This window comes from Pundamilia nyererei, unplaced genomic scaffold, assembly GCF_000239375.1.
Source record: "Pundamilia nyererei isolate P.nyererei 1_Seehausen unplaced genomic scaffold, PunNye1.0 scaffold00127, whole genome shotgun sequence".
Classification (NCBI taxonomy): domain Eukaryota; kingdom Metazoa; phylum Chordata; class Actinopteri; order Cichliformes; family Cichlidae; genus Pundamilia; species Pundamilia nyererei.
The window spans coordinates 1,536,779-1,550,418 of NW_005187528.1; the positions used below are offsets into that span (position 1 = coordinate 1,536,779).

Below are 13,640 nucleotides of genomic sequence, written 5' to 3' on the forward strand. Positions count from 1 at the left end.
TTAAAAGTTTTGTTGTCACTAACAAACTTTTTTCAAATGTGGAATTTTGATAAATATGTTTCACAGATGATGGTTTTAATCACAGATTTCCTTTTTTTGCTTGCAGACTGTGCTGAGCATTATGTCTAGATATTGGTCTCTGCATTGAAATCTGAAAGGCAGTTAGTCTCATCTGACCTTTTGAAATACATAATTCTGAAGAAGACGATTGCAGAGTTTTACAGCCATTGTAAGTCGAATTTGATTCTTTTTAGTCTTCTTCTCGCCCTGGTTCCCGTTATTTATTTAAAGACAAGTTTTATGCCTTCCCTGCACATGCTTTTCCTTGCTCCATCTGCTCTCTTTGGTCTGAATCCACGATATTCGCTCCATTAAAAGGAGACACTCTCTTACCGCAAGCGACTCTTTTTCCCTTTTATTGTGGTCACTTTGCCTCCTCCATTAAGTGAGCTCTCAGAGGTCACAGGCTCTGTATTTTTTTTTCTTTTATACTGTATGGGGATGTGCTAATTTTACTTGCACAGCTGAATGTACAGTTCTTTGTCTCTTTTATCTTGTCATGTAGTTCTTCTTAACTTCTGATGTCTCCTAAAGTAAAGAACACATTGAGAGTACTATATTCTTTATTCTTCTGCATTCACCTCCTTTTGTTTCTGGTTTTTGCTTTCTTTCCTCTCCACCGTACTCGCGGTCATAACCTATCTCTCTTTTCTCTGTCTGCCCTTCTGGGGGACTGTGCCTTCACAGTTAATAAGGGAGATCATGTCTCTGGTTGCTATTAGCCCACTCAAGATTGCCCACACCGTAGTATGAAAACCACAGACACACACTTAGCTCTGTATTACCCACTTATTTTCCCTCTGTAGACAGTTTAGCAATAAACCAAAGGCACATCAACAGAAAGTCTAGATTTATCTTTTAGCTGGAAATGTAAAAAAAATGTCATGGAAGTGCAGACACGGATGCCCATCTTGTTCAACCAGACAGATGAAGCTTTGGTATATTGTACCTACACTGTATGTATTTAAGAACGGTCTTTGTCCTGTTTCTGAAATGACCTTCCATCTGTTTGTTTTGCTTCATGGGCAGAAAAAAATGTGCTAACAGCATCTTGACAAGGGAATCCCTCCTCACTATTGCAAAGATTAAAATGTACACTAGGGTGCCTTTAATAAACACATGCAGATAGTAGCTGATTAACCCACTTGCTGCTTTCCACTTTATGAAACGATGCAATATAAAAAAGTTAAGCACCATCGAGTGGAGATGTTGGAGAGGGACAACTCGGTAATATCAAACTGTACCCTTGCATAAATGTGTTGGTGTAATCCTGTTCTATGTAAAAACCAGAAAGTTTGAGAGTGCGCACTGATCTTTGCGTGTAAGCTGTGAAACAGGCAGTGGATGTGATCGACCTCTTTCAAAAGGTCTTAAGAGGAGAGTTTTTATAAGTGTTGTTTAATCTCTCTTTTCCCTTTTCTCTCTCTCGCTCGCTCTCGCTCTCGCTCATCATCTATGTCCCCCTGTAAGAGCCAGTGATGAACCCTCCACGCCGATCATCGAGTTCCCTCGGTGACAGGTAACTTCCTGAAGAACTTCCCTACATGTGTTACTGTGTGACAAGGTGGAAACGCATGCAATAATTAGCCACAATATTTGAAAAAAACAGCTGCTTAATTTTGTGTAAATGCACATTGTTCTTTGAAAATGGTCTTTACCTGTAGTGTGCCTCCACTACTACTGCTCCATAGATTGCCTTATCAAAATGTAATCTGAATTTTCAAGTTGCTCTTTGCATTCCTTGAGTCATTTTGGAGCTTGAAATAAAAGTGTTTGGGCAAAAGCTTTAAGTGTTGAGTTACCAGCTCATGGAGACTTGCTTCATTTGCAGGCTACATTCATAAATTTGATGGGATTTAAATACAGTCAGCCAAACAGAAAACTAGACAATTTATTACATAAAGCACCACCACAACCACAATAACCTTGAGCTCTAGTCCATGACTTGAATTAGCAGAGCAGAAGCCTTGGAGAGAAGTGCTGACTACAGCTTGCATCCACCTGTTAGTTGCCATAAATTAAAGTTTTGTTTTAAAAAGTAAAATAATAAATGACAATAGGTGCAAGAGAAATGAAAAATGAAAAACATTTTACTTCAGCTAATTTATTTGCACCAATCTCATTTAATATCAGTGTGAGTCATTAGGCTACTGCATAGTGCTGACATTTAAAGCTGCATTAGTTACTTCTAGTTCCTCCTTTTCCTTGAAACATATTGCATGTGGAGCTGGTGAGAGAGAGCTGATGTGAAGTAGTATTAATCAAGGTAATGGCGTCATGTAGTATTACACTAAGTGTAATATACACTTCTCAGCAATTGTTGCAACAAACCATCGTCCTTCTGGCTTCATTTCTAATGTCTGGATTTTAACTGTTGACGTTCTGGTTGCAGTAGTTTTTAATTTGCCCGTCGTTTTATGTGACCAGGGAAATGTTTATTGGGGATGGACCAATAAGGCTGCAGCTGCAGCAATAATGTATATTGTAAAATGTAAATAGGTTGCATATTCATATGTCGTTCCCTTCCTCCTCTGGTGGGCCATTTTTTTTTCTTTTTGAATAATGCATGTATGCATGTTTGTATGTTTCCTTTGTTTAATAATACAAGATGTTTGTGAAATAAGTCAGTTGCATCAAGTCACATGGTTTAGATTATTATCCATGTCAGAATTTAGGCTTAAAATAGGGTCTGTGTGCCCATTGCAAACCATTTCTGCTTAAGCTGTTTTCTCAGCTGTGTTAGCAGCACAAGAGCTTAATAGCTGGTCAAGAATCTTCATTGTCATTATCAGTGTGCTCAGTGTGTCATCCTCATAAATGCATGTCATGTTTACTTGGGATTTCATGGAATGGATAATGGGCCTTTGTTTGCTGTGGTTTCCTTTTTGTCCCATGTGAATAAATTGGCATGTGAGCATTACAGTAAAATGTTTGTCATTGTTCCCCCGAGCAACCACCTTTGTGATTGCAGACAAGTGCATTATACAACCATAACTTTCCTCACATATATTTTAAAACTTTGTAATATGCTTTTTCAATTAGAGCCAGTCTCTAAATTAACAGCGTCACGTACACTTTTGTTATGTCTGTTCTCAGCTGAATATGTTGTTTTAAAATGTCACCGTTGTACTAGCAGACAGGTTGCTGAGCAGATTCTGCTGTCTTTCTCGTCATGCAGGCCATCCACTGAGACCGTGCAGAAAAACAACAGCAGCAACTCTGGTGTTATTCTGGACATCTCAGCTCTCAAGATGGCCGATGTGGATTCAGGGGTGCCTCCGCTCCCACCTCGTTACCGATTCAGGGACTTGCTGCTGGGGGACCAGACATTTCAGAATGATGACAGGTAGCACGAAAAGCTCTCTTTAAGTTTGTGTGTGTGACATGTGAGAGACTGCCCAGGAATATTGTGGATCTTTTTTGTACAATAACAACAACAGAGAACCTGAAATCTTGCAGTCTTTATTAAGAAGAAGTCTCTCCTAGAGTAAATGACAATAAATTGAGCAAACTGATACTACTTTGGCCAGAATTCTACTGAAATAAGAAAATCACATAAAATAGAATTAGCTGAAAATTCTACTTGTAACAGCTATAACGAGATTTGTGTTTTTCAGGGTATAGCTGGATGAAGTATATATATATTTATTTATTTATTTACCCTTGACTGGCGCTACAGTCACCAGAGTGCTGTAGTGTTTGGGAGTACAGTTATCGCTGCGGTTGGAGAGGCAGACCAACAGATGCTGTTTGCTACCCAAGAGGGGAAAAATTAGCCTCAGGCATGGCTGAGTGCTGTGGAGCTCTCCATGGTGCTGAAATGAAGGCATCTCACTAAAGGATCAGCAGTCCATTGTATACTGGCTTGCAAAGAGGAAACTGGCAGCCAAAGCTTTGTATGGTGGACTTACTTTTGATTTGTCAGAGATTTGTGTGTTAAAATGAACTTTCACTATTTCAACTTGTGAGACTTTATATGAAGGCTTCCATAACGTTTTATCCTCAATGCACTGCGGCTCAGTGATGTTGAAGCTGTGTTCCTGCTGTAGGTGAATCCAGTTCCTAATCCAGTTCCCCGTTCTACACTATGGAGAAGTATGGAGACGACACCCCCCCCACACACACACACACACACACACACACTGCTTTGTTGTATTTCCTAGTTGAGAAGGGAAGTGATATTAGTTTTCTAGTTTTCACGGCTTTCCTGTTAAAAACAACAGGAAAAAGGAGCAGAACCATTGAAGCTTCCAAAAGACGTGTGGTTGTGTTCTCAGTATTTTGTTCTGTTGCATTTGATCCATTTGAGTTCGAGAAAAAGACTTATGAATACTGGTGGTTATAAGCAAAGACTAAAACCAGACGCTTTGCCTACAATGTTATCTAACAAGTGTCCAAACACTCTCAGACAATGAGTGAAAATTGCTTAAAGAAACAGGAATGACAGGGGACTTAAGAAGCTTTTTTTGCTAGGCTACAGCAGATGCTGTATCTGAAAACACACTAAATGGCATGACCCTAGTGGTATCTGGAGATATCTGACATTCTGCCAGTTCATACTGCAGTTGCCTGGACAAATCAGATGGAGCTGAAGGTGGCAATCACATCTAGCCGGCAATTATGGACAGTGTTTACGTGGGTGAACACGACCTCTCATGGTGTATTCACATAATAAAAATGTGCACCCCTAACATCCAACAAAAGGCAGAGGAGGAGGAGTACAACTGATAGCTTAAATCAGAAACATTTTTTCAGAACTTACCATTAAGTCCTATAATTTCACTCACTTCTCTCCAAGCCCACTCCTTTTCTCCCTATCTTTATCTAGAAGTGCAGTTGAATCAGACAGCTCCAGCTGCCCACAAACACAGTCAATAAATTAGTTCTCAATTTCTCATTGTCAGCATCAGGATAATCCCAGCTCTAAGGGACATACTGAGAAGCAATTTTTCTTCCAAAGTTAAAATATTGTAATTCCTGCAAGATGCTGATTTCCCTTGATTTGTATATCAATTTGCTTTGCTGCATAAACTGTGTCTGAAATCTGGCCACAAAGAAACTTTGCTTTGCTTGGTGTAATCACAGCATAACAACTGTTGACAGAAAACAAAGCTCTCCCTATCAATGTAGAGGGGCAGTTGCTGCGCAGATACTGATTATGATTAACATTTCATTTTGAGTAATGTTCAAAGTAAAAAGATAGATGTTTATCTTGCCCTAAGGTCCAAAGACTTGGACAGTTTGTCACTAGAGAGTCTGTGCTGCTATTTAAATGAAGTAAAGTTACAATGTGTTTTTTGTCAGTACTGTTTGATTTCTGAGGTTTATACGATTTCAATAACTGATGTTTGCTCACAATGAGCCAGATCAAGTCTTAATTAATGAATTGGAATAGATAACTTGCAAATGCTTTGGTATACCACTACCTATCATTTTATTTCTTTGTTCATCTGCCTAGTGTCACTGGGGATCCTATCAGTTAAACGCCATCACTATGTTTTTAGAGAGAAATGCAAGGCATGTGTCTACAGATAACATTTAGAGCAGCAGAAAAATACACAATCCCCACCCCCACAACCCACCCCCCACTACACGCACACACGTTTATTGTTCCTGTGTGCTTTCCCAGAGTGCGCAAAGGTTTCCCTTTTACTGCATTAGCCATTTAATGTTGACAAACAAGTCGTTTGAGTGAAAGTGAGATAATGCACATCTTGTGTATAATATATCTCGCTGTATGTTTAACAGTGGAAATGCATGGAAAATATACATGGCAATATAGTCATTAGGTAACATATCTCTTATCTTTTGTCCCGTATGGGTTCTGTGTCATGTATCTTAAGACTGCTCCCCTGCAAATGAATGTTTTGCTGAACATTATTGAATTGCAGAAGGTAATTAGAGCTTGTTGCTTAGCTACCAGCACATGTATGCCTTAGTGTGTGTGTACATATGCATGCACATTCTTGGTGTTTCCACAGAGCCACGTAATTCACAAATCCTGCCAAGAAAAACAGAGGATAACCAAATCCAAACAACAGCTGCAAAATACATAGATACACATGTACATATACACAGGAAATCAATAGGAAAAGCACCAAAAAGTACACTGCTATTGATACTGTCTTATGCCAGTGCAGAGTAATCCCTATTTTCTGATCTCTGGAGTGGAAATTCAAACAGATGATGTCACTGGGCCTTGGGGACACGCTTTTTCTAGCTTGATGATCTTCTGCATGCTCATGGGTTGAGATGTTGACTATTTCCTGTGCTGAACCTTTGTGAAGTCTGAAGCCTGAAAACAAATTACCTCCCAGAGGGAGGAATCAGCACCTTGCTGCCCTGATGACCTTCTGTATCTGTTTTTCTTTCATTTGTCATGATGTGCTTTTAGAGTTAAAGGCAGTGGGTTGCAGAGATAACGCACCAAATATAGATACATCATTAAGGGAGTCCACCAAGGCACCGGGTTATCAGAAGCACATAAAAGGGGAGGGGGCAGTTTGTTGCAAAGTGAATGAAATATTAATAAAATAATGGTGATAAGGCCATTCACTGCTTATGGCCTTATCACCAAAAACAAAACATATTAGTAATCTGTTTCGTTTTTGTGTTATCTTCTACAGTGATTACTATCTTGCAAACCAGTTTTAATCCACAAAAATGGCTTTTTGGTTAGACGGTGTTCTCTCATGCATGTAGAGTTATTGCTACTCACTTTTATTGGCATAATTTAGATGAGATTGCTCAACTTGCTCATGTTTACTAGAACCTGCTTTGTTGTAGTCGTGTTTTAGATTTGCAAAGGACTGGGGGGAGACAAAAGCCAGATACTAAAACCGTACTTTTTTTGTGCCTGGATGTGAACTCATTTATTGTGGAGAAGTGCCCGAGTGTCACTGTGAATGTATTCTTTGCTGTTTTTCTGTTTGTACGCAAATGCAAATTGTTCAATGTGCGACGGTGCAACAGTATTAAGCCCTTCTGTGCTGTCTATGTAAGTGTTTCCCTTTATTTCCACTCATCTCTGCGTCTGTAGTGTGGATGTGGGCGTACAGTGTAGATGCCTGTGTGGGGAGGAGGGGGGTAATCTCCCTCCTGGGCTGTCATTATCTCCAGGGTTGGGTTTCAGAGGGCCATAATGACGACTTGGTTGTGTGGGCGCTGAAGAGCAGCATTCACACTGAAGTCGAGCAATTTGTGTGTGTGTGTGTATGTGTGTGTGTGCATGCACTAAACAGGTGTTCGTGTATGTGCCCTGAGTGTGGGCACGCTGGTGTATGGACCTGTCAATGTCTGATTATATATCTGAGTGTGTGTATGTGGGTTTATTCCTCAGTCTGTCAGCCAGCTAACCTCAATCAAAGTCAGAAATGGAAACAGCCCACCAAATTCATGTACAAATGCCAATAGAGTTAAAAACAGAGCAGAAGAAAATTAGTTGAATCTGTCTTATCTCTGTGGTCTTTTTTGTGCTTTTGTGTTTTTTTTCTTCTGGTCTCTTATCAAGGCAGGGTCCCCTGGGTGTGAAGCTGACAGGGTGAGTGTTAATCGGTCACCTTATCAACTCGACACATCCTTGTGAGTCAAATAGAGCCACTTGCAGTGGTGATCTAATACTGACTTGTGATTTGCTGTCAAGGAACAGCTGGTCTCAGATTAGACTCATTCATTCATATTGCCATTTATAATTCTGAATTATTTCATAAACCTCAGTTGTTAGATTTTTCCAAGACACCAGGCTGTATGTTTCTGGTCAATCAAAAATGTCATGTTTTGTGAAGTGGAGTTGGACACACTTTGACTCAACATGGTTTTGTTTTGACCATATAAATACTGCAAAACCAAACTCCATGCAGAATTACACATCCTGAGACAATAATTGTGCACTGATACTGGCAGCAGCTGTTTGTTTGCACTGATTCTGTGGCAGAAGTGGCTATTGGGATTTGATGCCTGAATGATTTCAATCGGACCGAGTTTAGGAGGAGGATAAGATACAGAACAAAGCGAAAGGGGAATATGATGAGCAGAAGGAGCACAAAAACTCAAAGGAAGGGAACGTGTTGGAACGAGTAAATGGGATGGAGGAAAGAAGAAAGACAAAGGACCAGAGGGAAAGTGATGAGTGAAACTGTAAAGATGAGGATGGATTGGTCCAGCTAGATATAATCAGATAATACCAGGTGCAACGTGCACACAATGATGCCTTTTGTTAGTGAACAACTTGAATGCCATTTAAATGCATGCAGCAAATTCATTTCATCATATATAGGGGGCAGAAATGGAAAAACTTGTCCTTATACTGATGTCTTTATACATTTGTCACTTATTATCTTATGTAACAAGCACACACAGAGAAGTTTTTGTCATACATTTACATTTGATGCAAAGTTACTGATGTTGACTTTTTCTTTTAAATAAAACAGCTAATGCTTTATGCTTAATGTTTGCAAATAATTATGACTTATTTTTTAAAGAAGCCAAACAGAAAGTGATATATGGTTATATTTGACTTGATCTAGCTATACCCTGAAAAACACACAGCTAGTCACAACTTTTACAAGCAAACCCTAAGTGAAGTACCATCTGTAGGTCTACTAGAAGATGTGAATGCAGCATTGCAGACAATCCTTACTGTGACCATCAATGAAACCAACCAGCTGATCTACACCACAGCACCTGTGATTTCTGAGATGCTTGGCTATAAGATGAACAGCCAGTAGATAAGATGAACAGTGCCGTCCATGGAGAAAGAGACTAGAGGCCAAGATCAAGATAGCACGGAGGGATGTTAGCCAACTATCGGAGCTGCAGAAAAGTGCGATAAAGAAACACCAAGCTGCCCGTTACCTGAAGACTGCCAGACAAAGACTCACAGCTTTCATTAGCTGCTTGAAGAGGTTTACTAGAGAGGTAAGAGAAGTGTACTCTCAGTGGAAGGGGAATAATATGAGAACAGCCCCGCCAATGCTGGACAAGGAGCAATAATGGTTGCGGATATGGAAGAAGGACAGCAATGCTTAGTGTCTAGTAGACTCCCAGAAGGGACCCATTCAACTACCGGCCGGTATAACCTGCCTTACTATCACATGGAAGTTCCTGTCAGGCATCATAGCGGCTAAGAAGAACAGAGACATGACATCAATACATTAGCTGGGCACAAAAAAGACATATGCAGTATACCAGAGCGGGAAAACACCAGCTATTTGGAGACAGAGCTGTTGCCCAAGACTGCAAGATCAAGCTCACCAAGCTGTGCACTGCCTGATTAAATACAAGAAAGCCTATGACTCAATGCCTCAAACATGGATCCTGGAAAGCCTAGTATACAAGATCAACAGGACCCTAAGAGCTTTTATTTGTTTACATGTGTATATTAAACAAAATACATTTTTGTACTTTGCATTCCTCTCCAGGACATATACCAAGATTTGTTGATTGGTCTTTGCATAAAAAACTTATGTAGTACCTATAGCTACAGGCAAGGACATAAAATGCAGCTGTACAATATGTGGGCGATGATAAACAAGTCTAACTATTCACTGCAGGAGCCTCTATACACTGACTGTAGCTTGAATAATTGAAGAATGAGGGAACAAAGTCTGGACTTTTTAGGATCCTTGGATATTCTGTCATCACGTAGTGACCAGAGTGATAAAAAAAAGTTACTTCATAGTATAATAGTACAAATAAAATTAGTATACATTAAATGTAATATCACAGAATATCACCATGTGACTCATTTATTCACTAAATATATTGCTTAACTCTACTGACATGTAACTCTGTAGTTGAATCATGTATATACATCACCTACTTTGTCTCAAGTGTGTTTACAATTCCTTTAGTCTGGTCTGTTTATTGGTTTTCTGTCTTAAATCTCAGCATTTCAGTAATAGTGTTCTATAAACGTTTCCTTCTTGAACATTTCCAGGGGTACTCACTGGTTTCTGCCACCACAAAGTGTTTATGACTACAGTGACCTGACTCAAACTGCTACATCTGTGTCAAAACAGTGTATATGAAGTCTCATTTCCTCCACTAGTTTTTCATTTGATTATATGATTATATGTAGCTAATAAGCAGTTACATATAGCAGCATTTTCCAAATTTTTGTTGATAGCAACAAATGACAGCTGTCGTTTCATTTGCTGTGGCAAGCATTGTAATTAAGCTATCGCCTGTTTGTGTCCCTAGTTTCCATGCTGTCCAAATTATTAGTATGTAATGATAAAGGAGAAACGGCAACTTGAATACCATGAGACATTTTGCATCGCCAATTTCGACCTGATGACTTCCAGACGTCATCTCACTTAAAAGTCTGATGTGCTTCAAAATGTGTGTGTGTGTGTGTTGTTACTGGTGACATGTGCATTTCCGCTTAGCAAACAGAGCTTGAAATTAAGACCATAGGTGGCATTAGTCATCGCAATCAGCGCAGAGTGGGTAGGCGACACTTAAGGACGGCAGACTTGTTCTCATTAGCTGCGGAGTGGCTGTGTTTTTCTTGACATGCTGTGAGTTTAAGAGTTGTTGTTATTGTCACAATGAAGTGCAGGACCCAAGCATGTTGTCCAATTTCTGTCTATTTTGAGACAAGTTTCTCTAAGGATTTGTTCAGCCAGTGAGCGGAAATGGTGGAAATGAGTCTGTCGAAGCGTTGCATTGCTAAAAAGCCCAATTTGTAGGGAGCTCTGTTTCGACGATTTCTAGCCAGATTTATTTCCCATCAGCGCAGTGGAGGTATTAGTGAAAATGACACGACCTGCTTAAGCAGAAAGGAATGAGCATGCAGCTCTCATAAAAGGTTTTATTAGTCTTTATATGAAATCATTTGGAACATCACAGTGTCTGAGTGCATAGTCTCAGAGGGATGGCTCAAGTGGGACGTGCAATTAGAGAAAGACTGCAAAGGGAGAATTATTGAAGGTGGTGCTTGAGAAGAATTAAGATTTCATTTACCCCCTCAGAATTTGTTTCTCTTCTGGGCCACTGCATCTTTGAGCCTTGAAATCTCTGGTGCATTTGCCATTTAGCTCTCGTGCTTTGTCTTGCCAACTTAATTAGCATCAGTGGACTTGGCTTGTCAGACTTTAATAAGCAAAAGCAATGATGGAAGTACTTGGTTGAGCTTGTAAACATAGACCAGGGAGCTCCGGTATTGAGGATGCAAGTACAGCTCCACATAGTGGATTATTTAGCAATGGCCAACCACATTTCTACCCACTAGTTCAAAGGTTTCTAGCAAAACTGCAAAACCTAAATACTAAAACTGGCTTTGAATTTGAAAGCGTTTGTTAAATGTTACAACAACTGCTTTTTGCCTTGAGTATAATAAGCTTTAACACTAATTATCACTTATAAATCTATCTTAAGTTGCTGTTGTATAGCTGTGTTGTAGGGTGATTTCATGTGTGCTGCTGTGATTATCTGGTTCTCCTGCCTAAAGGCAATCAGGTAAATGTTTTATAATCAATAAAGCTGCTGTGGTTCACTGATCATGAATGTGCAGCAGTATTTTAGGAAAGAGCCCAGTGGCAGTCCTTTCAAGTAATTCATCTGCCTGCCAATCACCTGATGACTTTTTCATCTACTGTCTACAGCACCTCACATCATAGCATTATAGCAATTTTCTCTGTTCCTTTATATTCAGTCTGTCCTGGATTCACTTTCCTGTCTTGTACATGAGTGTTAATGTAGCAGCATTGCTTGCTCATGAGCAGACATGTGCTGTGTTAGTAAACTGTTGACATAGAAGTTCTGTGGTATAAGCTTCTGAAATCTGCAATTGATGTGTGATGGTCTTAAAGGCTAAATAAGATAAAGTGGTGCACTTTCTTGTTTTAACAGATTTTCTTTTTCAAACTGTGCAAACTATTAACTAAACTGTGTGTTAATTTAAATGCATCATTAAAGTTCTTTATGCTTGTATGTTCCTTCAGGTTGTTTACACTGAGTGATCAGTACTATATAGACTGAACAGTAATTTTATTGTAAGTGAAATGAAAATTGCAGGTATGTTTTTGAATTATTACACGATTCAGCTGTTCATTTAGTAAACGAGTATCTAGGTAAACTAACTGGAGTATATAGTGGATGCTTTCATGTGAGGCAAATGAAGAGAACCGTGCCACTCATTTTTGGTACAGCGTCATGCTGGGAGCAGCTGTTTTATTCATGAAACTGTCGATTTGTTTGCCATTAATGTGGCTTAACGAAAGTGCCAGAAAAGGTTTCAAACGTATTTGTATCGGGGGAAAAATATTCAGGAGTTTACCGAGATGGTTGTGGTGTAAATACATGTTGCACAAACTGAAGTAGTGTTTCTTATTACTTTAGCGAGTTTTCTCTGTTCATAAATAACTTAACAGCTCAACTGACATTTTGAAGAGTTGATGGCGTGTTTCTTCTAATTATTATTATTATGGATGAATCAAGCGCTCTGGCATACTCATTCTACTCAAGTAAAGTTCCACAGTCATCTTCATTTTTGGAAGAGAACATAAGGTTATGACTGATAAATGGTTGTTGGTCTGCACCAAACAGCCTCTGGCAAGTTTGCAGTTAGCAAGCAGTAGGATCCCTGTTTGCAGTGCTCAGATGCATGTGTACACTCTTGTGTGTAAGCCTGCCAGTGGAATTGGCTAGACTTCTTCCTCCTCTTTGGCTATACTGAGCTCAGGGAGACAGCTCACCCACAGCAGTGCTAGCTCACTGCGTTAATATGTTTTGACAGAGGAAGCATTATCACAGCTCTCAACTCTCATCTGCAGCACGAAGCACGATGCTGAGGCGACCCCAGTGATCACGGAGATTTAAAGGGAGACTTATTAGGCCCACCAGCAGCTTTGGTTCAATCTAACAAGCTTTTACCACTTTCAAAACATTAAGTGCAAATAAATGTTGCTGTCAGATGACTGCTTTTTAAAAAAAAGAAGAAAAAAAATCCCACTATATGAGTGTCCATTTCTAAACAAATAAATTAGCTGCTGTTGTGCATCCAGCTATACAGCTCAACAGTGACAGCAGTAGCACTTTGGCGCAGCATGATGTTGCATACATCAGCTCTGCCCCCAAAACCCTGTTTCTTTTTAAAAAAAATGTATTTTTCCTTTCATCTTCGCAGCTGGAAGTTGCTCATCTTGCATAATTGTGTTTAGTTCTTCTGCCAAGCATTTCTAAGTGGAAGGCTGTGCCAGCTATAGCCAACCAGCAGGCTTCACTCCTCTCTTAACATGTTTGTTATATCCCTGCATTGTGCTACCCACTAATGTAATTAATGCAAATATCCAGTGTGAACAATGGCACTCGTTCGACTAATCACGCTGCATTAAGTTCTTAGCTTACTCTTGCATTTGTATATTTTAGATTTGCTTTTCTGGACTTCTTTTGTCCTTCATTAAATCTCGTTTTTAACCCTGGGACATACCTGAAGTAACTGCAAGGGTTGAACAGCTCGTTCAAAGATGTTCGTTACTGCAGCCTCACATGAGATAAAACCCAGGACTATACTGCCATCTGCGTGGTTAGATATACTGTAAAATACATGAAAGCGCTGCCTGATAACGGTTTTGTGT

General features: G+C 39.6%; 1 protein-coding gene across 15 annotated transcripts in view; it reads left to right on the plus strand.

Annotated features, from left to right (window-relative positions):
* Positions 1-13,640, plus strand: part of kcnt1b (potassium sodium-activated channel subfamily T member 1b) — a 69,881-nt gene that overhangs the window by 2,192 nt on the left and 54,049 nt on the right. For 14 of the 15 annotated variants that reach the window (XM_005743099.2, XM_005743090.2, XM_005743095.2 and 11 more), the window contains 2 exons: positions 1,531-1,579; positions 3,239-3,406. In XM_005743099.2, coding sequence (XP_005743156.1) covers positions 1,531-1,579; positions 3,239-3,406 — 217 coding nt within the window. Of the gene's footprint in view, positions 1-106; positions 230-1,530; positions 1,580-3,238; positions 3,407-13,640 lie in introns of all 15 variants that reach the window. The other variant, XM_005743096.2, reaches the window with a different exon arrangement.